This window comes from Oryx dammah, unplaced genomic scaffold, assembly GCF_014754425.2.
Source record: "Oryx dammah isolate SB20612 unplaced genomic scaffold, SCBI_Odam_1.1 HiC_scaffold_9, whole genome shotgun sequence".
Taxonomy (NCBI): Eukaryota; Metazoa; Chordata; class Mammalia; order Artiodactyla; family Bovidae; genus Oryx; species Oryx dammah.
The window spans coordinates 14,106,781-14,131,669 of NW_024070193.1; the positions used below are offsets into that span (position 1 = coordinate 14,106,781).

The 24,889-nt window shown below is 44.3% G+C and overlaps 1 protein-coding gene across 2 annotated transcripts in view; it reads left to right on the plus strand.

The window, feature by feature from the left end:
- CACNA2D3 (calcium voltage-gated channel auxiliary subunit alpha2delta 3) overlaps positions 1 to 24,889 on the plus strand; it is an 874,546-nt gene that overhangs the window by 480,815 nt on the left and 368,842 nt on the right. For both annotated transcript variants that reach the window (XM_040246536.1, XM_040246537.1), the window contains exons 10-11: positions 6,835 to 6,924; positions 15,320 to 15,433. In XM_040246536.1, the coding sequence (XP_040102470.1) occupies positions 6,835 to 6,924; positions 15,320 to 15,433 (204 nt within the window). The remainder of the gene's footprint in view (positions 1 to 6,834; positions 6,925 to 15,319; positions 15,434 to 24,889) is intronic.

Below are 24,889 nucleotides of genomic sequence, written 5' to 3' on the forward strand. Positions count from 1 at the left end.
GTTGCCAGGAGAAATTATATCGTGATGAAGAGGCCATGTTTATATGAAATCATATTGTGGCCTAGTATCAGGTATGGAGGCCATCTAGGTCTCTGGCAAATGGACTTCTGCGGTTCGGGTTTGGAGCTCAATAGTAATGAAACCATTGAGATGTGTAAAAGCATGTTTGGAAATTCCTATGAATAGTTAGACATCAGAATGAGGCAGTCATGATCACTGGGACACTGCTTCTTGATTCAGGCTGATTTTACGTTGATGTGAGCAGTATCACTATTTTAGGAGAAGGTGAGTGGTACCATGTCTTATTACTGATAGTGCTGACGACTGGAGAGCTTCTACAGGGCACTCGTACCTTTAGCTTCTTAATTTTAGTCTGTCATCTGATGACCACAGTACAAAACAGCCTAACATAGCCAGGCACGTTTGATGAACACCTGCTCTGTAGCTGTCCATCAGAATTTTGCACTCCATGGGCACTGCCAGATGCTAGGTGTGACCCAGACAGTAAGGAACAGGGGCCTGCACACTTCCCATACTTCCTTTGCTCACATGCATAATCTTGTTCCATTGGATCTCATTAAAAAATAATAGATTCCACAGTAAGATTATTAAGAATTTCCAGGCAGTGACAGCATAGTATTGAACCAAGCACAGGCCCTTTGAACACAGGGCCCTGTGTGGCTGCATTCGTCTTGTGCCCCTGAGACCAGGCCTGTGTGAGATCCCTAGGGCTCTGTGTGCTGCATCGTCAGGGATGTCGAGAGCTGCACCCTGTGCATTGGAAGGGCTGTTTGAATATGGATTTAAATATGGGGCTCTGCACTTTGAAACCCACCTTCCTTATACTTTGCTCTGCCATCCTGGACACATATTTCACCATTCAAAGACTCCATTTGCCTGTGTGTTACACAGGAACCTAATAGTACCTTTTAGGGGTGTTTAGGAAGATGGAGTGAGGTTATGGATGAAAAGTACCCAGTTCCCAGCATACAGTTATCATCTAGCCAGCATTGGCTGCCTTTGGAGGAATTGGGTGAGGCAGTTTCTGAAAGCCTTCCCGTGGCTGCAGCATCCCTTGTCCAGATGTAATGGGCACAAAATACAGGTCTCCTGAACTCTAGTGACCCAGATGGGCATCACTGATAGGTAGCTGTTAGCCTTTCCCCCAAGTAACCCCAGTCAGAACCACTGACTCTAATCAACTCCGTGGATGGGAGATTGTCTCCTGATGTCCACTTTTTATATTAATCCCTTGCTTTTAATTGGGAGGACTCAGACATTCATTATAATTACATAGGAAAAAACATGATTGCTATTATCCCAGAGTTATCAGAATTGACTCAGCTAAATCAAATGCTGGTGGAGAGAGAGGGTTGTGTCGCCAGGACCTTCCACTGGCCTGGATGTTGTGACTGTTTCACAGAGATAAGCGGCCTCGCTGTGCCTGCTGGCATCCGGGCGTAGGCAGCCGCTGCGCTCGTGCTGGTTCATCTCCCCAGGCGTTAAGCTGTACTAATTGCTTTGGAAGGGAGGCCTTCTCCCGGACAGCAGCATATGCTGCATGAGCGCCTGAAGCAAAGATAAAAAGCCACCCTCGTCCTCCTTTATTGAAGTTTAATAATAAAATGGAACTGTCACCATTCCCAATAAATTGTTTATTTTAATTTAGAAAAATAATGGAAACTGGCCACCTCCTGGCACACAGTTGTTGAGGACTGATTTCCTGGCTCAGCTAATTTTGAGCCAAATACTGTCCTTCAGTAGCTTGCTCTAGAAGACACTCAGGCCTCAGTGTCAGTAAAATCAACCACATGTCTCTCCACTTAATAAAACCTAGCCCTTTAAGGTGAAATGCGTCATTTTTCAAGGTGGATTAGATTGTAAAGTTGCAAACCAGGAAGTTGACATAGGTGTTTGAGGCATGAAGTTTTGTAGGATTTTTTTCAAGTATTTTTTTAGCAAATATGAAATTAAAATATGCTCACATGTTTCTGTCATCATGGTTCTTTCAAATGTCTTCTTTTTTCCTGTAATAATAGTGAGAAGTCAGCTTGATGCCTTTTGAATTAAGTCAGAAAAGAAGGCATCTATGAAGGAAGTATCTTACTAAGGCTTATAGAGGGAGGGTGAGTGGCAGCGTGGAAATTGGACTTCAAGCCACCTGGCTCCTGCCTACTGCTCTAAGGCACGGATGCTCTCACTTTTTTACCAAATAAACAGAAGCTTTCTCACCCCCATTTCATAGGTAGCAAAACTGAGGCCTGAGAACCAAAGCTACCTACCTGTCTTGGGATATCAGAGCTGGTAAGTGGTCTAACCAAAACTAGGGCTTAGTCTCTTGGATCCTAGTTCAGTTTTATTCTTGCAGAGTTCATGGGGTCTATATACTGGTTGCTAACATACAAGTATAATATAATATGATTGCATTAAATATAAAAATTTTTATCTTACAGTAAGCAGCCATACCTGAGAATAGATTTTAAAAAATCTGTTCAGGAGGCTGCAGGGCAGTCAGCCAGGCCCCTTCATTCCCTTTCGGATGCTACCCTTGGAATGCACACAACTAGAGTTCGTCTTCAACAAATGAGTATAGGCCGTGGGGGAGGGAAAGCAGTGGATGTCCCATCCATGTGCACTTGGAGTGTGCTGTGTATGAAATGCCTGGCTTTGTCTGGCATGGGCACTCAGACAGTGTGTAAATCAGGCAATGAAATGACAGTGATTAAGAAGAGGAAGGAGGGCGTAGATGAGATGAGAAAGGTCATTGTAACGCAGGGAGGTCTTTGGGGATATATTGCCTCAGTCAGGGTTATGTGACAGGCATGGTCATCAAGGTCCTTTGAATTGAGTGACCCAAATACAGCTAAATCTAGGCAGGCAAAGAATCAAATTTGTTGGCTCACTTATCCGAGAAAAGTAAGCATGGCTGGATCTAGGGGCTCAAGTCATGCTGTCGTGACTCTGTCTTGCCCCCTTGCATTGTGGACTCTTTTCCTTGGCTGTTACATTTATTCAGATGAGCTCTTCCTGTGCAGTGGCTTCATGGCTGCTGGCAGCACCAGCCTGCCTCCCTGACTTTTCAGTAATCTCAGTGGAGAGAAAATCTTCTTTATCATGTTTCAGTAGAAGCCCAACTATGGCTGATGGGATAGAATTCACAGATTGAACAGGGCTGATCATGGGGCCCAACCCTTGACTGGGGAAGGAGAGAGATGTTAGCACTGTTCAATTCATATAAATTATGAGGTGTTGGGGAAGAGGGAGAATCAGCAGAAGGGAAAAGGATGCTGGATAGGGGAAATCACACATACCCACTGGCCTTAGAGTTTCCTCTGACTCACCATCAGGCGATGGCTTGGTAAGGAGGAAGGACTAGTCTAGCTCTTGTGTCTCCAGGTTAGTGTTGTCCAACACAACTTTAGGCAATGATGGAGATATTATTTAATCTTCACAGTCCAGTCCAATGACCACTAGCCACATTGGGCTGTCAAGAACTTGAAATGTGGCTTGTGTGATCAAGGAACTGAGTTTTTAACTTTAGGTAATTTTAATTAAATTTAATATTAATAGCTGCATGTAGCTCATGACTACTGTAAAGGGCAGAGCAGCTCTTAGTGGAAGTCACATCACAGGAGATAGTTCCCTGGAAGGCAGGACCCCCTGTCCCCACTTTGGAGGAGGGTTGGACTGAGAGTTAAATGCAGAGGCTGGTTGACCAGGATGATGAAGTTGAGTTGTTTAGGTTGTAGAGTAGGAGGAAAGGGGGTTTGAATGTGAGAGAGAGGACCGGGAAGAAAAAACAAAGAGAGAGTCCTTCATCTGTGACATCATTTAGAAACCTTTAACATGAAGAAATATTTTTTCTATTTCGTGTATGAGCTCAGCTTCTATCAGGAAGAAACAAAATCACAATTGACCTTGTTATAATAGCAAATTGAGGGGAATTCCGTGACATGTTATTGCATTTTGCTCTTAAGTGTCCAACAATAAAAGCAGCCATTGCCTAAAACATGATTCTGCACATGACATGCAGCTACACATGGATTAAAAGAAAAATTGCTATGTTATAAAAAAAAAAAGTCCTGTGTAAACTTGTGTGACTGAGCACAGCTAAGTGCAGTTGACAGAAATGACATCAGATGAATAGAACGAACTTGTTGAGGCAGAGCCCAGCCCTGTGCTGTGAACCTGGGTCTGGTTAAAGAACTCACTCTGCACAGTTTGCGTGATCGGCCTGCCATCCTGCTTTGTGTCCTGTAAGATGTGTTGGGTCCACCTTGGGGTGACACTTACCAAGCCGAAGTCTTCTTGGCGGTCACCACTGACTCACAAGTCAGGTTTCCAGGGGTGGAGTTTCTTGGAGAAGGCAGACTGATTTGCTCTGACTACTTGCCTACCCACTGTGGGACCCATGAGCTTCTTAGATTCAGTCAACTTTCTGGGTTTATCCACTGAGTGCTCATAGAGGCTATGCCATGAGTTTGGCATCCTGCTGCCAAGTCAAGAGCAGCAAGAATAGAGAAGCAGGAAACTTGGTTCCTGGCTGTGTAGTTTGCCTAGTTCCCTGACCCTCAGCATGCCACTTTATAATCACTTGTAGACTCAGTTGAGTGCAGAAATTAAGAGCAGGCATACTGGAGACACACTGGCCAGGTCTAAGTCAAGTTCATAGCTAGTGCCTGGCATTCAGGTTACCCCCTCTCCCACCACACACACAGACACAGACACACACAGACACACACACACAGACACACACACACACCCAAAATAAGCAGCAGTGAGTGTGTAGTGGAAAGGAGAGAATTTAGAGCAGCTGAAACTGGCCTGGATAGAACCTGGGCTGGGCAGCTTGGAGGTATGTGAGTTTAGGTGCAGTACTGGACCTCAGTCTTACTCTCTGCAGAGTGGAATGATGGAACTTCACAGGGTTGTTATGTGGACACAGTTGGCTGGTTTTTTTGTTCAGAACCTAACATCGAGCAGGCTTCCAGAACCGAGGTTGCTCTGGTGAGCATCTGAGTGTGGTTGCTGTGAGGGAGGGGTGGCCCAGGGAAAAGGTCTTGTGGGTGGTACGTGTATCTCCAGGGTGATTTACCAGCTTCACATCCAGCCTTGATTCATGTTCGGCTTGGATGACATTAAAGCTGATTGCCCTAAGGATCCCTCCCACTCAAGCTTTCCAGTCCAGTTTGCCAGCAAATGTGCAGCCCGTCCTGATGACCAGAAGCTCCAGGCAGAACAGCATGTTAGAACTATAAGTCCTATCCTAGGATCAGTGTCTGTGGTGCTTTGATCACTTTCAGAGGCCCAAGGCAGACACATTATGAGTGGGCGTCACCATTGGTTTCTGATGGCATACTTGGAGTACTGTTGGGTCGCAGGCACAGTAGGAGAAATGAAACCACTCCTAGGCCAGGAAGTCACCAGCAGGCCTTTTCCCCTAACCCACCCCTCTTGTCCCTCTCCCTCCTCGTGTCTTTAGTGACTTCTCCAGCTATTTCTCCAGCAGACAAGGGTTGGATGCCTTTGGGAACAGAATAATTCATTTCAGTAGAAAACAAATGGTTTTGGATTGGGTCAGTTGGAAAGTGTTGCCAAGCGCTGTGCTGCTGTGAACATGGGCTTTGGGCCAGTACATTCCCGTGTACCTGGGCATAGGCCTGGACCCGCTCCTGTCTCTTTTTGGAAAGCAGAGATGTTTGGGTTTCACAGTCAGTTTCTTTGTCCCCTTTATTTTCCAGCTGATGCTGGGCTTCTGTGGAATTGACATAGTGGAAAGACCTGGGGCTGCTCCTGAAGAGCTTCCTTCCCATCTGCCTGTTCCTCGGAGCCCTCTGTGTTTGTTGCCTGGACCTACCTCCCATAGGCACAGGTCTCAGGTTGTGGTCCAGTCTTTAGCCTCACTCTTTGGCTCTTTGGGGGCTTCCCTGGTGGCTCAGCTGGTAAAGAATCTACCTGCAATGCAGGAGACCCGGGTTTGATCCCTGGGTTGGGAAGATCCTCTGGAGAAGGGAACAGTTACCCACTCCAGTATTCTGGCCTGGAGAATTCCATGGGGTCGCAAAGAGTTGGACAGAACTGAACGACTTTTATTTTCACTTATGGCTCTTTGGAGGTGGTTTTTGAGCACCAATTATATGTGTCAAAATGTGGTAAATGTGGAAAACAAAAGACCATCAGATGTGCCCTGTCTTAGAAACATCACAGTCTTGAGTGGGGACAGAATCTAATCAGGTGATTACACACCTGGAGTGCTAAGTGCATGGTGGATCTGAGCCTGGTATGGCAGCCTGGGCTTGCAAGGAAGCACTCCACGGTCTCAGGGGTGGGTGTTCTGGGAAGGCTTCCTAGGGCAAGGAGGGCTGAGTCCCTCTAAACAGACACACCCTGAGAAGATAAGAGGAAGGCAGAAGATGGATGGAGAGTGTGCTCCCAGTGGAGGGGGAGCATGTATGGAGTCTAGAAAAATGATTGAGTGGAAAAATAGGAGAAGGGCGGGGTAGAGGGAGCTCACAGCGCTCCCTGGAAGAGTGGAGAGTCACAGGAGATGAAACTGGAGAGGGAGGCAGACATTTTCAACAAATTATAAACTTTTCACCAAAATCTTAACTTTCTTTCCCCTAACATGTAATCAAAGCTTAAAAAAATACATATGGAAGGTAAATTTTATACTAAGTTCTTATGTTTTGAATTTGGAAGGCAAAAACTGAATTACGGCCATTGGGGCCTGAGAATGAATCATGGGTTTTGCCTCGGCATGTGCTTGTTCATTCAGGGTTGGTATTTCATATAACAGGACAGATGCTAATGGATTTTTTTGCTTTGTTGTTTCAGCACTTCAGGGAGCATCTGGACAAACTTTTTGCCAAAGGAATTGGAATGCTGGATATAGCTCTGAATGAAGCCTTCAACATTCTCAGTGATGTAAGCTCCTCTTTGATTTGCCTTTCTCTCCTCTAAGAGAATAGATGGGATTTTCGTGGGCCAGCAGTATTGTTAGCCAGGCAGGGGATAAGAGGGTAAGGTTGGGGAACCAGGTCCAGTTTGGGAGGCCATCCCAGCCCGCTCCTGGGCAGAGTCGATGGTACAGTCTGGTCAGCGGCCTCACCTGCCACCGTCACTGACTCTGGGGCCATCAGTGTCTCAGTACTAGAGCACCATCGACTGCAGGTTTCTTTCTCTCTGAGAAACTCTCAGTTTCTTCACGCAGTGGATTCCTTGTTGTGAGTCACGGGCTTCTCTGTGTGCTGTGTTCAGGGTGTGTTACAGGCGCTACCGATCCCAGCCTTCCTCTTGCACACTGGAGGCTTCAGGAAGTCCTGCAAAAGCAAACCCCACTGTACCTACTATTTCTCCTGCTTTGCTGAACAGAGAATTTCAATTAATAGCACCTGTTAACATCTTGTGAAATACGTTGTGGAATTTTGGGCTGGTGATTCTGCCCCTTGAATGCAATTGTGTTAAGCTAAAGCATCATGAGACTTCTGTGTTCTTTTTTCTCTGGGAGGGCAGTAGGAAAATAAATGACTGTCTTTATTAATGCAGATTCTCTATTATTTATTTAACTATATAGGCTGCATGCTTTTTAAATGTCAGGAACTGGGAATAGTACACCAGTGAACAGAATAGATTAAGTATTTGCCTTAATGGGCCTAACATCCTAGTGAAAAAGTCTGCAAATTATGTCCCAAGAGAAACATCAGCCTCCATCTTGTTTTTGTAAATAATGTCTTATTGGAGCACAGCCATGCCCACCTGACTACATAGAGTCTAGGGCTGTTCTTGTACTACAGTGGCAGAGTTATTTTCAATAGATACCATATGGCCTGTAAAAACTAAAACAGTTACTATATGGCCCTTTACAGAAGAAGTTTGCTGACCCAGGTTCTAATGATGGGAGACATGAAATGAGTAGTCTTATGGAGAACAATAATTCTACTCTTCCAAAATGATAAGAGCTTGTTCCTTTATACAATGAGGTCAAGAGTTCTCTGGCTACAGGAAGAGCTCTCTGGTTAAGTGATGTTGGAGTGCAGACCTGAATGGTATCTTGAGGAACAAGTTTTCAACAAGAGGAACAGCAAAGGCAGAGGCCCTGAAGGAGGGCATATTTATGGTACAACAAGGAGACCAGCGTGACAAGAGCAAGCAGGAAAGAAAGCGTGTGCTAGGGAATAAGGTCGCAGAAGACCAGCATCACGTGGAGCCCAGTGGACCCAGTGAGGACTTTGGCTCTTCCTCTATGTGGGATGGAAAGTCATGGAGTCTGAGCAGAGAATTACAGAGTCCAACTTGGATTTCAACAGCATCCACTGGCCGCTCATTGATAAACAAAGATAATAGCAGGAAGGCCATTATCTGAGTGACATACAATGGTGGCTTTGGACCAAGGAGGTAGTGATTTAGATGTTAAGAAGCAGAAAAATAGAAGCTGCTCTAAGTATTTCAAACAGCAGGAGTTGAACTCAGGAAGTTGGTTGCACAGGGGATGGAAAAGCTGAGAAATCAAACAGAGAATGAACTGATCCATGGATTAACACCAGCAGGAGGCAGCTGCCCTCTGGGTCAGTAAGGACCACAGGAGGGAGGGCTGCCATCAGAGCCTCATCACTATGGCTGACCAGAGTAGAACAAAACCATTGAGGGGGCTGCCCAGCAGGAGCTGCAATGCTAGGGAGGGGCCTGTCCTGTGGAAGCTAGTGCGTTGGAGGCGATGCTGCCATTGCTGGAAAATGCCCAGGCCCCCAAAGCAGAGAGAAAAGGAGAAATGGCTTAGAAATACCTTGGCCTCTCCCTTGAGTCCTTCAGTATTCACCTGAAGACAAAACTTGTCAAAACTATTGCCCAGTCTGGGAAATGTGATTTTCAGGAAAAAATATAGGGCGGAGCTGAGAGCAAGCAAGCCCTGAATGGGGTGACAGCTATGTTGAAGTTCCAAAAGAGCTGGGAGAACAACTGGTCGTTCAGAGGCTTCTCCTCCAGGTAGCCCTGCAGGCCACCAGCCATCCGCTTCCAGGTGAGCATTCAGCTGGCGCTGTGTGGCTTGTTTTGGTGGTCAGTTATATCTGACTCCATAACTTGAGCTTCTACCACTAAGCTACAGTGGCTCTCAAGCCAAGGATAGGTCCTAATTCTCTACTCTTTTTTTAACCAATAATATCTGCTGGCACATAGAAGGCTATTTACATCTCAGTCCTGAGTCAGTATTGTGCATCAGTGCAGAGGAGAGGAAATAAGGAGGGAAGGTGTCATTTCAGCTTCCGTTATACAAACCAGAGGCCCTTCCTACTCACCTGGCTCCAGATAATTAGCATTTATGGACAACTCAGTGTTTGGGACAGCACATACCTATTAACAATGTATTAATAATTAATAAACATGACTGATCAGAGCCAAGGACCAAGCTGCATCTTTAAATTCTACTTTGAACCTTGGGTAGCTTTTGACATAACTCAGATAGTAAAGAATCTGCCTGCAGTGCAGGAGACCTGAGTTCATTCCCTGGCTAGGGAAGATCCCTTAGAGAAAGGAATGGCTATTGACTTCAGTATTCTTGCCTGGAGAATTCCGTGGAGAGAGGAGCCTGGCAGGCTACAGTCCATGGGACTGCAGAGTCAGACACAGCTGAGTGTCTAACACTTTGAACCCTGAATAGGCACCTTCGTAGGGCTTGGAGATGCTGATCTCCACAGCTTAGCAGGCTTTTTGTAGAGGGTGATATTGAAAGGACTTGCCACATTTGGGGAACTGGCTTTCTTTATTTCAAAAACCTGGTGTCTAGTGCAGGGGGAGGCTACTCTGAGATGGGGGGAGGGAGTCCCTTGCTTGGAAATGTACCTTGCAGATTTCTGTTTTCCTGCTATTTGACAAAGGTGATGAAGGAGTAAAGAGTTAAGAGATGCTTCTTGTGTTGACGTTTGTGGCTTCTGGAGTCAGGTAGGTTGGGTTGAGAAGCCTGACCCACTCAGACCTTGCAAAAATTCTGCTTGGTTTTACCTTTATTTTCCTCATCTTTAAAATGAGGCTGGGAATAGACCCAACACTGGTCACTTAATTTGTGAACCCCAGTGCAAAATGACAATGCAGGTGCTTGTTCAAAAGTTAATAAGAATTTTAGGAAAGTGATACCAGAGTGTTCAGCCAACTGTGGGGCCCTGTATAGCTATGTACATCACATGTCATGAAGCCGGCCATGCTGGATAGGGGTTGAGGCTTCAGCATGAGGCAGTGGCGCCCAGCTCCCGCTCAGTTGTGCTGGGTTGGGTGGGAAGTGCCGGCACCGTGACCACAGAGCCATTAGGCAGCCTCAGCTTCTGCCAGGCTGCCTGAGGTTTCTAGAAGCAGCTCCTACCCGTAATGCTTCGGTCCTACTCGCTGCCCAGATCCTCAGGAATCTCTGCTTCCCTTTATTCCCCTCTTTTCTCTTCCTTGCCCTGGTACTTTTTCCTCTCCCTATGCCTTTCACTTACCAGATTTGTTTTAAAAAACTCCTAAGCCAGTAATCCCTGGGAATGCCCAGTGGAATGCCGTCTGCTTCAAGGCTCCAACATAGGTGTTGTGGTCAAGGTGTGGGATGCCATCCTCCTTTTGGAGACTCACAATTCATCTGCTACTAGAGACCTTAGCAGTCCTGCAGTGAACAGACCTTTTAAAATATGTCTATACCAACACTCAAATTATTGACCCAGGAACTCTCTGCGTCTGCGTATCTACCTCAGGATAGAATTTGTAGAACTCACAGCTCCCCAGGCACACCTTCAGGCATAACATTTTTTTATCCTTTAAGAGGGTGTGTATTTCCACACCTCCAAGAACCAGAAAATCATCAATACATGGTGGATTTTTTTCCTTGAATCCTAGTGACAGAAGCATTTTTGAACCAGGGAAACCGTCCACATACCTGCTTGATCTACCTTTATCGGTAAAAGCCCTTTGAGGTCTGGCCAGTCAGAAAGTCTGAGGGGTCGAGTGTAAATTCCAGAAAGTAAGAAATGGAAGGAACAAAAATGTTTCAAAATGTCCCTGCCTGAGATTTGTTGACAGTTGGCACCATATTGAGTGCACATTTATCCCAGAGAGAGAAACATTTCCATCCCACTTCTTGCCATGGGGCTTTTAAATAGCCAAACACTTTGAAAAACACAGAGATGGTTAATCTCCCATGAAAATGAAGCTTTAGCTATTTTCCACTTCATCAATATGACCTTTAGTGATATAATTCTCTTCCTGTGTATTATGTCTGCTTTTGCAAGCCAGTATGAAATTAAAAGCTATTTCTTGAATGCACAAACACATATACACACACTCTTTCTCTCTTAGACACACACAGTTGAAATGCCAATTGTGGTTATGGCTTAGAATGGTTCAGAAGTTACTATAACTAAATGAAGTTAATTCTGTTTTGCATTTACCTGCATTTCAGTTTCAGTGTTTGCTCAGATGATTTAAAGGCTTGCAGTTGTTGTACAAATGGCTTTGAAAGGAGCATTCAAAGAAACTTCTAAGACCCTTCTAGCTATTGATCTCTGCTGCATTCATTAGATTCTCTTAAGAACACAGAGCCGGTTTGCTACAGTAGTTAGCATCTACCTTGTCATGTGACAACTGCAATTATCTTTCTTGGCGATGAATACAATCTTTGCAGTGATTACCTTTAAAAAATTTTTCTTAGCCAATTAAATAAAATTCGGTGACATTTCAAAGACTGTTAATCACAACCAAATGCTCTAAATGTCAGGATGCATTGAAATTTTTGCTGCTAACTGATGAATCACTGAGCTAATTGTAGTTCATCATCAGGCCCTTGTCATTGTTATTATTATGGAAAACACTTTCATCACTCCCGCTATTCAATAAAAAAAAAGTTCTAGACAAATATGAAGAGAAGAGATATTACTCATCAAAGCATTTGAATTTAATTGCATTCTTCAAAATTCTCCCAACTGCAGATTGCTGCAGAAGAAAACCAGGGACTCAGCCATGGAAGAAAGTAATGGATTTAAATAAACAGCTCGGGGCAGCCCCTTCTTCCAGTGTGCAGTATTCAGATATCTTCATTTCCCTCTCTTGCCTTTTGTTTGGGAGAGTTTTTCCTGGGTGTTTTCAAATGAGTTACATGAACAACAGTCTCGAGGTGTCCTGATTTTTTCCCTTCTGCAGCCTCTGTGGTCAAATGAATAGATCACTTGTATTCGGTGGCACATTACTGGGTTTATCCAGTGACATGAAGGCTGTGTTGAATCGCAGGCTCTCCAGAAAATCTCCAGAGCAACCTGTTGATAAGACAAGGCTGCAAGACTGTTTTTTCTTGTTGCGCTATGATGATAGAATCTTGGTAGCATCTCAGAGTGGAAAGGGCAAAGTCATTTATTGAGACTATTAAGTGGGTCCTCAGGGTGGAAGAGAGGGAAAACGCTTCATTAAGACAGAGTATAAATCCTAAATTATAGTTTATGATTGGTGGATGCAGCAAGGGAAGATTTTGAGGTCAGAGGTTCAAAGAGTCTTAGGGTATAAATTGTCCTTTGATGCTTTCTGTTCAAGAGTTGATAGGTCTTTTACGAAGTTCCTGGAATAAGCACTAAAGTTATTTGCAATTTTCACCTTCTTTAGCAAGAGTTTTCTAGAATAGTAAGTTATGTCAATGAAGACAGTAGAAAAGAAGTTATGTGAGAAGTTTTGTGGTCCAGTGGTCTTAGTTCTCAGGTATTTCTACCTACTGATACAGTATCATGTGCCTTGTGTGTTTATTAATTTAAGGACACTCTGCCCAGTCAGAGTGGCAGGAGTGACTGCCAGGGTTGGGACTAAAGTGAGCCGCATTCTAAAGGCACCAAATTTAAGGAGCAGTCGCTCTCGGGTTAGGGCCCTTGGTGTCTGCCATGTGCCCCTGGGACACTAGAAAGACTAGAACAAGAACGAACAGGAGGAGGAAATGAACACCGTGGAGCTATCAGACTGAGGAGTGTCATCTCATTACTGGGAGGCCATAGGTCGAGTGCGCTGAACCTGAGAATAGATTCTGGAGCTGGACTGCCTGGGTTCACATCTCAGCTATGGCAGATAGTTGCTGCGTGATTTTCGGCAAGTTAGCTAATCTCTGTGCCTGTGTTCCTCACTGGTCAAATGGGGATAATGATAGTACGTACCTCAGAAACTAGTAGAGATTAAGTAAGTTCATACTTGTAGCCCAGCATATAATGGGCATATAATCTGAGCTGTAACAACCTTATAAGCATGTTGTTCCCATCTTGTAAATGAAGAAAAGGGTATTCTTTTGAAGTATTTATTTATTACTTATTTATTTTAAAATTTTGTTTGAGTGCACCTGGTCCTAGTTGCAGCATCTGGGATCTTTTAGCTATGGCATGTGGGATCTAGTTCTCTGAGCAGGGGTCAAACCCAGGCCCCACGCACTGAGTGTGTGGAGTCTTAGCCACTGGACCACTGAGCTAGCCCCTAGAAAAAATATTCTCAAAAGAGAATTTATTTTAGGTACCAGTTTGTGGTGCTGAAATAAGATTGAATATTTTCCACTATACTATGGTATTCCATCCGTGTTTTGAGTTGGTTTTACTTTGTCCTAATATAACCATGAGGCCATTCGTTCCATCCATCCATCCATCCATCCATCCATCCATCCATCCATCCAATCTTCTCTAAAGTCACTGCAACTTCAAACTCCACATTAGAAATCTCAGTTCATGGAGACTGGGCATTACGCTTCAGTGAGAGTGCTCTGGTAGCTCTGGTTCATCAGTCAGCAGAAAGTCCAAGGGTGACCAGTATCCTGGTCATGGTTAGTAGATAGAACATGCCTATGCATTGTCACTCATGCCTGTGCACATGCTCTTTGCCCTCTCTGAAAGGCCCTTGCCCCAGATGCTCACCTCCTTCTCATATTATTCAAATGTCACCACCTCATTAATGGCTTCCCAGACTATACTTTCGAAAGTTACCCCTCTGCATTTCCTATCCCCCTACTTTTTTTTTAACTTTGCATCGCCATTATCAAACATAAAACATAATTTACTCCTTTACCTTGGTATCTCATCAAACAGAATATAAACTTCATGAGGGAAAAGATCATTCTGTGTTTCATCCTCAGCACTGTGTGGGCACTTAGCAATAATTTTAAAATAAATGAAAAAAAAAAAAAAAACAACTTCACAGTTTGTAGTGGTGGGAGTTTTCACTACTGAAGGTTAAAATCTTTTTGTGTGTTCCTCATTGGTATGTAACTGTAGGGTTTTTAAAGGACACTGCTTTGAATTTGTAGCATTCATTAAGGAGATTCTTCACCCAGGATTCAAGGGAAGGACACGAATCTCTGACAGCTGTCATCTGGTTAGCCAAGCTACCACTCACAAAGGCTGGGCACTTTTGAAATTCTCTGTAAAACTGAAAGTTGAAGTACAGAATTGGTATCATAGTGGGCACAATCTTGGGATTTCAGCAAGCTCTACATACTAACATACATAATATATAATGTTGCTAAGTCGCTTCTGTCGTGTCCAACTCTGTGTGACCCCATAGATGGCAGCCCACCAGGCTCTGCCATCCCTGAGATTCTCCAGGCAAGAACAATGGAGTGGATTGCCATTTCCTTCTCCAGTGCACGAAAGTGAAAAGTCAAAGTGAAGTCGCTCAGTCGTGTCCGACTCTTAGGGACCCCATGGACTGCAGCCTACCAGGCTCCTCCTTCCATGGGATTTTCCAGGCAAGAGTACTGGAGTGGGGTGCCATTGCCTTCTCCGAATATATAATGTTACATGCTAACAAATACATGTTTAAAACAAACCCTAAAAAGAGTGCTTACAGTATATTCTGAATTGGCATGCTCCTGACTTTATTCTCCATGTGTACAAAACCTCCTTGATTTTATTACATACAATCTGTATCCATTAGACTCATTCAAACTAAATTCATTTAGATTTTGAAAGAGATGTTACTCATCACATATTCTGTTACCCATAATTGTGTTTCTAAAAGGTTGCTCTGCCAACTCCTTTGGGCTTATATTCTGAAGCACTATCCATGTTTGAAAGTAAGAGAGGTTAACTATCCTAGAATCTCACGCCTACCTTGTGTGTATTTTTAGGAAATCTCTTCTGTGGTCTGTGTTTAGTTTCAATTTCTCAGAGTAAATATGGAGATCCATAAGTGGGCAGAGGCTTATCCTATGGGTTCTTTCTGGTGGTGCAGAATGAACTCTCATTTTAAGAGGCTTCCTGAACCTAAGATCTCATGATTCCGAAGTCTCTTGGGTACACATAGCCCTCTGAAGTGTTTTTCAGTTTGTACTTATTTCTTCCCACAGTTCAACCACACTGGACAAGGAAGCATCTGCAGCCAGGCCATTATGCTCATCACTGATGGGGCAGTGGACACCTATGATACTATCTTTGCCAAGTACAATTGGCCAGATCGAAAGGTAAGTTGATGTTGATGGCATCGTGGTGCCATCGTCTGTGGAGGATCTCTGTTGCATTATTACCTCCAGCTTCTCCATGGATAAGTACCCTGTGTGGACTTCATCTCATGACCTATGGTTTCTCAGCCTTGTGTTTCCTGATTGACCAAAGCCGAATACTATGGCTTTCCTTGTTTTTAACATGAAACTTCTTTTGGTAGCAAGAAGAAACCCATGTAGAAGTGTTCAGTGCGTTCAGTGAAAAGACTCACTGTGAGGTGTGCTTTGTCCGTGATGGACAGTGCTTCTCTTCGTTTATGTTTGCCATGGAGCCAGAGCTGGGTGGTGAACCCAGCCCCTCTAGAATGGGGAAGGCAACCATGTGGCCCTGTAGCCGAGTCCTCTGTTTCCGTGTTCCTGTAGTGCCTTCCTGTACCCTCATTGCCATCCAGAGTCTCCTCTTCATCCCCCAGTGCTGTTCCTTACTCTTGGCAAAGCTTGTCTCTTCTTTATTCAAATTCTTTTTTATTTCCAAGTTAACATTTATTTATTTGATAAACCCATATGTTAGAGTGTCAGTGACAGATATCAGTGTTTTTGGTGTCTTCTGAGTGCCTTAACCCAGAGGTTCTTCAAGCTGTTAGCCAGTTTGAGTTCCCTATGGAGAGCTTTTAAATTATGGATCCTGTTGCACACTTACAGAATCAGAATTTCTGAGGATGTGGCCCAGGATTCCATGTTTTTATTAAGTACCTCAAGTAGACACCAGTCAGCAGATTGGTAGCTGGTGATCACTATCTCAACTTAATGGTGAGGTCTGAGCAAGAAATAGAAGTTCATCAGAGAGGGCGCTAGCCTGCAGGTATCACAAAGGCCCTTTCCTATCCTTTGTGTCAGTGGCATTACTCTGACTGTCTCTGTAGGGGCATGAGACTGTTTAGACCAAGTCTGTTTTGCTTCTTCAACTTTGTATGTTTAATTTCTGGGAACTGAGCTAACCACACGCATGGCAAAAAGAAACAGAAGACAAATGACAACTGTGCACTCAACTGTATCCAGAAAGCACACGCGCTTGAGGCACTGCGAGCTGCCATTCCTTGTTCTTTTAGTCATTCTTGGTCCTCCCGTGTCTTTGGTAACATAATCGTCTCACTTCACCAAGCACGACTCTGGTGCTTTAAGATGCATATGTTTTGTAAAATGTGCTCCCCAAATGGATAACATCTCCTTCCCTTGTTGCTCAGCCTTAGAGACAGCCATTATTTCTGAAGCTGGAGGGAAAACTAGCTGTTCTGGGCTTGCTGAGAGTAGGTGGGCCTCTGGCCTGGCACCTGCCTGAGGGATATCCAGGAATAAGTATGGCTGAATGCAGCTCTCACAATAAACACTGACTTTAGAGTTCAGTAGTTGAATAAGATGGAAGTTCACTGTTGGAAAAGAGATTTTAAGTGAGATACTTCAGGTGATGATTTCCAGGGAAAGGTAGAGGACAGAGTTAATTCCTGATAAATGTACATGATTCAGAGGAGGGGGCATGCGGTTTACACTTGCACCCCCACAGCGCATAACATTGCTGAGCACGTGGCCACTACCTCGTAATGCACAGCCCTAAGGAGCTGAGTGACTGAGGACCCTGGGGGCAGCGCTGGTAAAAGGTAGGGCTGTGGATGTGTTGTCATCAAATACGGTGTTCTCAGGTGCCATGACATCTCACACCATGTTGAAGGGTAGTTTACATTATTTGGGACCATCTTAAATAAAGAATGAAGTAAATGGGCCTTTTAATAAGCAGCTCCATTAACAGCAAATGTATTAACGTGAGATTTATATGCTGAATCACATGAATCCCTCTTGCTTGGTGATAAGTGATGGATAGCTGTAGCCCGGGAATATTGAAATTTAAACATCCTATCCTTACTTGCTGGGAGAGGCATAGGATGAAGGCTGAAAAATTGTAACTCTTCAGACAAAAAAGGAATTTCAACATATCTTTCCAAAGAAACAGTGTTGACTTCAGGCCAGATGCTTTCTTGGATTAATTAGAACCAGGGTCCTGCAAATTTCAGCCTTCCATGAAGCAGTTTGATCTACTTATGAAGTGTTATCAAGCAGAGGCAGACTTTCTTTCTGTAGCAAGAGGGCCTTTCTAATCTATGATTAGAAATTAATAGCAGGATCCCTCTCCTCCTGCTCCATTCTGGAGCGGTCCATGACATTCATATGCGTATGCATTCATCTTCTTGATGACTTCTCTGTGAAGGTGCAGGGAATAAATTTGTATAAAATTGCAATGTGCGTTAGCACTGTGTGAAAGTGAGACGCTGCATCCTGTCTAAGCGGTCATCCTTCTCTATTATTCTGAACGTTAGGTATTTAGTAGAGGGTTGTGTTGTGCTGTTGTTTGCTATCTTCAGAATTATAGAAACAGGAAATGTTCAGGAGAGAGTGAAATGATCTTAAGGCTGGAACCTGATTCCTATAACATAGTGATTCTTAAACTTTGGTGAGAATAAGAATCATCTGGAGGGCTTGTTCCAACACAGATTGCTCACCTCCAGCTCCAGAGATTCTGATTCAGTTGGGCTGGTGGCGCCTGAGAACATCCATTTCAAGCAAGTTTGCAGGTGATGTGAATGGTACTGGTGGGCAAACCGCACTGGGGAACTAGTGCTGTAGAAACATCCCAAGGAATAGGGTTTGGTTACTCAGTGGGCTCTGCCACTTGTGCTTCCCTATGTTTACCTTTTGTTGTTCTTTAGTTAGTAAGTTGTGTCCAACTCTTTGTGACCCCATGGACTGAAGCATGCCAGGGTCCTCGGTCCTTTCTTGCTTTTTCCCAGAGTTTGCTCAAATTCATGTCCATTGAGTCAGTGGTGTTATCCAGCCATCTCATCCCCTGTCGCCGCCTTCTCCTCCTGCCTCCAATCTTTCCCAGCATCATAGTCTTTTCCAATGAGTCTGCTCTTTGCAAAGGTGACCGAACTATTGGAGTTTCAGCCTCAGTCCTTCCAGTGAATACTCAGGGTTGATTCCCTTGAAGATTGACTGGTTCAGTCTCCTTGCAGTCCATGGGGCTCTCAGAGAGTCTTCTCCATCCAGCACCATAATTCAGAAGCACCATTTCTCCAGTGCTCAGCTTTTTTTATGGTCCAACTCTCACATCCATACATGACTACTGGAAATTGAGTATCCAGACCTTTGTTGGCAAAGTGATGTCTCTGCTTTTTAATATACTGTCTAGATGTGTCATAGCTCTCCTTCCAAGGAGCAGGCATCTTTTAATTTCATGGCTGCAGTCACCACTTCAGTAATTTTAGAGTCTAAGAAAAGAAAATCTATTTACCGCTTTCACTTTTGCCCCTTTTATTTGCCATGAAGTTATGGGACCGAATGCCATGATCTTAGTTTTTTGAATGTTAAGTTTTAAGCCAGCTTTTTCACTCTCCTCTTCCACCCTCATCAAGAGGCTCTTTAGTTCCTCTTCACTTTTTGCCATTATAGTGGTATAATCTGTATATCTGAATTTGTTGCTATTTCTCCTGGCAATCTTTATTAAAGCTTGTGATTCATCCAGCCACAAGCGTCTATTCCCTCAGTCAAATCCAGTGCACAGGTATGTGTTTCTTGGCTCATACTTTGTTTAAAAAATTGTCAGTTACTGATTATCATTTTAAAATTGGAGACAGAATAGTAATAATAATAGTAAAGTTTTAGTTTTACAAAGATGTACACATGGCACTTTGGAGTCAGCATTCTCATATGGCAGAAACTGACTGGAATTGAAGGATGGCTGCCCCCTTAGATGGCAAACATCTGGTTCTTTTGGCCCTGGTCTTCATCATGCTCCATTATTTCCTTCACTTGAGTGCTTCACATACCCATAGGTACAGAATTCTGGACCACTGCTCGGGATTAACACAGGCATGGTCTAGATTACCCAGCCTCTAGGTGTTTCTTTCTTTCTCTTAGGCCTGCCATAAACTTTCCCTTCTCTTCTCTAGCCAGATGCCGTCTTGTCTTTACCTGAGTTTTACACGTCACACTCCCTCAGAACCATATAAGGGGTGTGTATAGCTTCAAATCCAACACTGTAATCACCTCTGGGCCTGGCTTTTCACCTTTGTTGGTTTGATAAGTCCTTGAGGAGAGGTTCTGGATCTCTGACCAGTCCCATCACCGTGCTCTGTTCTGTCCCTGCTGAGAAGTGTGGCATTGAGTGCCTAGAGTAGTCTCATGATTCCTGCCCATTGGTGTTTATGCCTTGTCTGAGCACCTCACCTAGAGTGTGGGTGGGACCTGTGACTTGTTTCTAAACAACAGAATATGGTAAAGGTTAGAGAATCTTGCAGATATAATCAAGGTCTCAAGCCAGTTGATTTTTAGCTAATTAAGAGGAATATTGTCAGGGGTGGGCCTAACTTTCTTGAAAACCCCTAAGAGAGAGACTGGACACTCCCTAAGGGCAGGAGACTCTCCTTGCTGATTTGATGAAGTAAACAGCTGTTTGGAGATTCTATGTGATAAAGAACTGGGGGCAGTCTGCCTCCAGCCAACAGCCAGCAAAAACCTGGGCCCTCAGTGTTAGTTACAAGGAAATAAGTCCTGTCAACAGTCTGGCTGAGTTTGGAGGCAGATGCTCCCCTATTGGAGCCTCCAGATGAATACCTGGATAGCAGCCTTGTGAAATGATGAACAGAAGATTCAGCTAAGCCATCCGCAGACTTCAGACCCACAGAAACTGTAATATTACCAATGTTTGCTGTTTTAAGCCACTGCATGTGTCTTGCTTATTGTGCAGCAATAGAAAGCTATTTGAAGAAGCAAGGTGAAGGGAGAAAGGAAAGAAAATCATTTCATGGTAGCAATGCTATGAAACATCCCCAAACTTAATGGTTTAAAATAGCAATCTATCATTCCTTTCAATTTTGTGGGTTAACTAGGTGGTGGTTCTGCTCCCCATGGTGTCAGGTGGGATCACTGAGGAAGTTGTGTGCATTTGTGAGCGTGGTGGGGCTGCCTTGGTTCTCTTCTCCAAGGGCTTTCTCTCCACGCTATGTCTGACCCTCCAGGAGACCCTGTGAGTCTTCTTTCTTCAGTACAGTAGTCTGGACTTGCTTACCTTATGGCAGTCAGATTCCAAGAAAGAAAAGCAAAAGGAAGTGGGATGCACTTGTGTTTGTCCTGTTTTAATGCTCAACCGAGATAGCATATTCAAAAGCAGAGACATTACTTTGCCAACAAAGGTCCATCTAGTCAAGGCTATGGTTTTTCCAGTGGTCATGTATGGATGTAAGAGTTGGACTGTGAAGAAAGCTGAGCGCTGAAGAATTGATGCTTTTGAACTGTGGTGCTAGAGAAGACTCTTGCGAGTCCCTTGAACTGCAAGGAGATCCAACCAGTCCATTCTAAAGGAGACTAGTCCTGGGTGTTCACTGGAAGGTCTGATGCTGAGGCTGAAACTCCAATACTCTGGCCACCTCATGTGAAGAGTTGACTCATTGGAAAAGACCCTGATTCTGGGAGGGATTGGGGGCAGGAAAAGAAGGGGATGACAGAGGATGAGATGGCTAGATGGCATCACTGACTCAATGCACATGAGTTTGGGTGAACTCTGGGAGTTGGTGATGGACAGGGAGGCCTAGTGTGCTGCGATTCATGGGGTCACAAAGAGTAGGACACAACTGAGCGACTGAACTGAACTGAATGTTTCCTAACCAGGGTCTTGTGCAAGGCAACTGCTTAGTAAAACATTATAGGATAAATTGGAAGAAGGAAGGCATTAATGGTGATTTAGCTTTAAGTCTATGAAGGCAACATCATGATCGCCTATGCAATGTGTCCCTTGCCAGTATGTTATTTCTGGAAGCAGAAATGAGGAATTATTTATCCATTTATTGGATGCCATTTACTTTTAGATAATATCCATTGGTTAGTGGCTGAATGGCAGCTTTATACACTTGGAATAAAATATGAACTCTTCAGTATGAAAGGGACTCATTCCAGGATCTGCTCAAGAAATAAAGCTGCCTACATTTAAATTAGAAAAATGGCTATGCCTGCCATCTATGTAGTTGCTCTTCCAAATGAACTTTAAAAAAAGAAAAAGGTCACGGAATTATTAGTCATTACCTCCCATGATGCATAAGACAGAGTGACAGGTAAAAAAATGGTAAGTTAGTGATTTGAAAAAGAGGTTGGCAAACTGGCCAGCTGCCTGCTTTGGGAGGTTCTTGAGTTAGGAATGATTTTCACATTTTTAAATGGGAAAAAAATAACTAAAGGAGAAGAATATTTCATGATTTGTAAAAATTATATGACATTAACATTTTATTATCTGTAAGCAAAGTATTGTTGTAAGAGTTATACCCATTTGATTACATATCATCTGTTGCTGAAAAGTTGAATAGCTGTGGCAGAGACCATCTGACTTCTAAAGTCTGAAATATTCATTATCTAGCCTTTTAAGAATATGTTTTCCAACCCTTGATCTGAAGGAATCTTTGAGGAAATTTAGACCAGCGAGTATATGGTTGAGAGTCATTGCAATGCCTTTAGAAATATATACATTAGCTGAATTCAACAGAAGATGATAATGGTGAGTTCTTCCTGCCTTTCCATTGCTTTTGTTCTATTCAAATAAATACATGAACCACATGATAGGAGAAAGTGAAAGTGAAAGTGAAGTCACTCAGTCGTGTCCAACTCTTTGCGACTTGTGGACTGTAGCCCACCAAGCTCCTCCATCCATGAGATTCTCCAGGCAAGAATACTGGAGTGGGTTGCCATTTCCTTCTCCAGGGGATCTTCCCGACCCAGGGATCGAACCCAGGTCTCCCACATTGCAGGCAGAAATACAGTCTCTCAGAAAACCTCCTATCGTGACACAGAACTTCAGATCCAAGTACTAACATCAAAGATTTCAAGGGAGGAAAGGAGATAGGAGAGTTGATGGCAAATATTTCTCTTTGTGCTGTAGGCATCTCTCCCCCAAATGTGATGCGGCCCTTTCTTTTCTGTCATGAGCTGTTTCTGTCCTTCCTTGCTCCTGACCTCTCCTTCAGTGCTGCCCAGGGCTGGGGCACAGTACACCGTGATCTGGTGGTTCAGAAGGAGAGCCAAAGGCAAGTACACAGCCTGGGACTGCACCCAGTGCCCAGAATGTCAGATCTTCATAAATGTGACATGTAACTGCTCCTCCAACTCCATTTTGGTTGTGACATGGTACATGGCAGAGTGTCAATCTTTTGGGTCCCTGAAGCAACAAAGGAGACACCCTAGAGAGAATCAGATTCCCCTTTTACCAAGACCCTGGAAAGGAGAGACTCTCTGAATCCAAATGAAATGGAATTCATGGAATCCTTGACACTGTGGGGTCAGAACGCACCCACTCTGATTTCACACCTCTTATTTTGCTCTGTGTTATTCTTCAGGGAGAAAGATTTGGCTGCCACTGTCATCTAACAGACCATGTCTTAACTCACTTCTGCTGTAGGTAAACTGTGAAACCCTGCCCGGGTGTGCCCTGCAGACCCTTCTGTACGTGTTGGGTGTCACCATGCCATCTGTCTTTCATGTGAGTCTGTGATGAGAAACAAGGTTGCTCAGTTTACTTCCCAGGTCTCCATCAATAAGAGAATGTTTTAAACCAGTTTCCTGTACTTAAATATATAAAACAAAATGAATTCTTATTGAATGCTCTCTGACTACTTCTTGTGCACTTAATTCTCACAGAAACCCCATAAGGTAGGTTCTGTTACTATCCTGTTTTCAAAACTGGGGGAAACCGAGGCAGCAAGAGGCTCTATAATTGATTCAGGATTCCATAACCAATCTGATGGAGCTGAAATGACAACCCAGCAGTTGAACACTCAGGCTGAGCCCTTAATCAGGATGCACAAAACTGGAAGGCAAAAGTACAACTGAATGTCCTCTCGTCAGAGAAAGAATTGTCCACACTGAGGACTCTGTCATCAGGGCAATGGGTTTGTCTCCTTGGCCTTCCCATCCCCAAGTGTGGGAGAATCTGCAGTGTCAGAGCTTTGGGGATCTCAGAGCCCACTGGGGCCCCAGGCAGAAAGTAAGTGCAGGGCCAGCTGTGCAGCCTCAGAAGAGGCTGTCTGGGTGTACTACCTAAATGATTGTCTTCTTCTGAAAGCACAGGGCGACCTCAAATGTGAATGCTACTTCAGTTATGAGTGTCATGTGTTTTATTTTTCACCAGAACAAAAGTGGGGGTGGTAGCTATGAGGCCCCTTGAGGGACAGCCAGGACTCCAGGTCCTTTGAGGATGCCTGATGGGGCTACAAGGAGGTATAGGTACAAGCAGCTTTTGGTTTGAGCTTTTGGTGAAGGGAGGCCCTTGATCATAAAATGATTTGGGGACCTGGCTTTGGAAAACTTTTGAAAACTGTTGGAAATCCATATTCTTTGAGCTCGTGTCTGTCACCTGGAACTCTTGGGAGTTTTGCCCCAGACCTCCCTCCCTTGGCATAATTTTGGAGCTAATGCCTCAACCAGATGGGTCCTAGTGGCCTTGGAGGAGCTGAAGGATTTAGCTGCCTCAGTACCTCTGGGGTGGTTTTGGAAAGCTCAGGAATCCCTCTCTCCTCTTTGGGGGGCGGGGGATGGGGGGGCAGATGCCAGTCTGGAAAGCGGAATTCCTGAGCTGAGTGAAGAGTGAGGGCTTATCCCTTTAAGAATGCCAGCCCTGAAATAATCTTAAGTGATTTGGAAGGAAGGTTTTGTTCTTTCTTTTTTCCTAAACTGCTTTGTTCCCTTTGACTTTCAAATGATTTTACAAAGCCCCTTCCATCTGTTTTTGCCTTCATTTGAGCCCATTTAGAGCAGGGGTTTTCCTGAAACCACAGGCAACTGGGAAAGGAGTTAAATCCCACTGCTCTTAGAGGAGGGGTTTCAACAGTCTCCTCCCATCCCACCTGCACTCTGGCTCTGTCATTCCTTATCCCATAGAACCAGCTTAAGGTGGGGGCTTAGGGTGGCAAAGGGCTGTTCGAGGGGGAAGTAACAGGGAGTAGCCATATTTGAGGGGGGCAGCAGTTCATTTTTATTGAAGACCTTCTGTGTCCCAGGCCATTGGACCAGAGCCCAGAAGTATGGGGCTGACATGATAGCTCCAAGGAGATTTCAGAGAGCAAATAACAGATTACAGATAAAAAGTGAGAAGACCAGTAATTAGACACATTCTGAAGAGACAAACAAGGGCTAGAGACAGGAGTAATGGGGTGGCCAAGGGAGCCCTCTTTAAGCAGAGTGCATGCAGGGAAAGGGGGTGGGAAAGGGTAGAGGAACAGTAGTTTCAAAGGCCCCGATGAGGAGAAGTTGTGTGTGTGTGTGAGGAGCTGGGTAAAGAGCAGCTGGCTAGAGCCTGCTGGGGCTGTGTCATAGGTGGTGCGGTACTGGTAGGACAAGTCAGGCCAGCTCCTCTGGCCTGTGATTGGCACAGTAGGAGTTGGGATT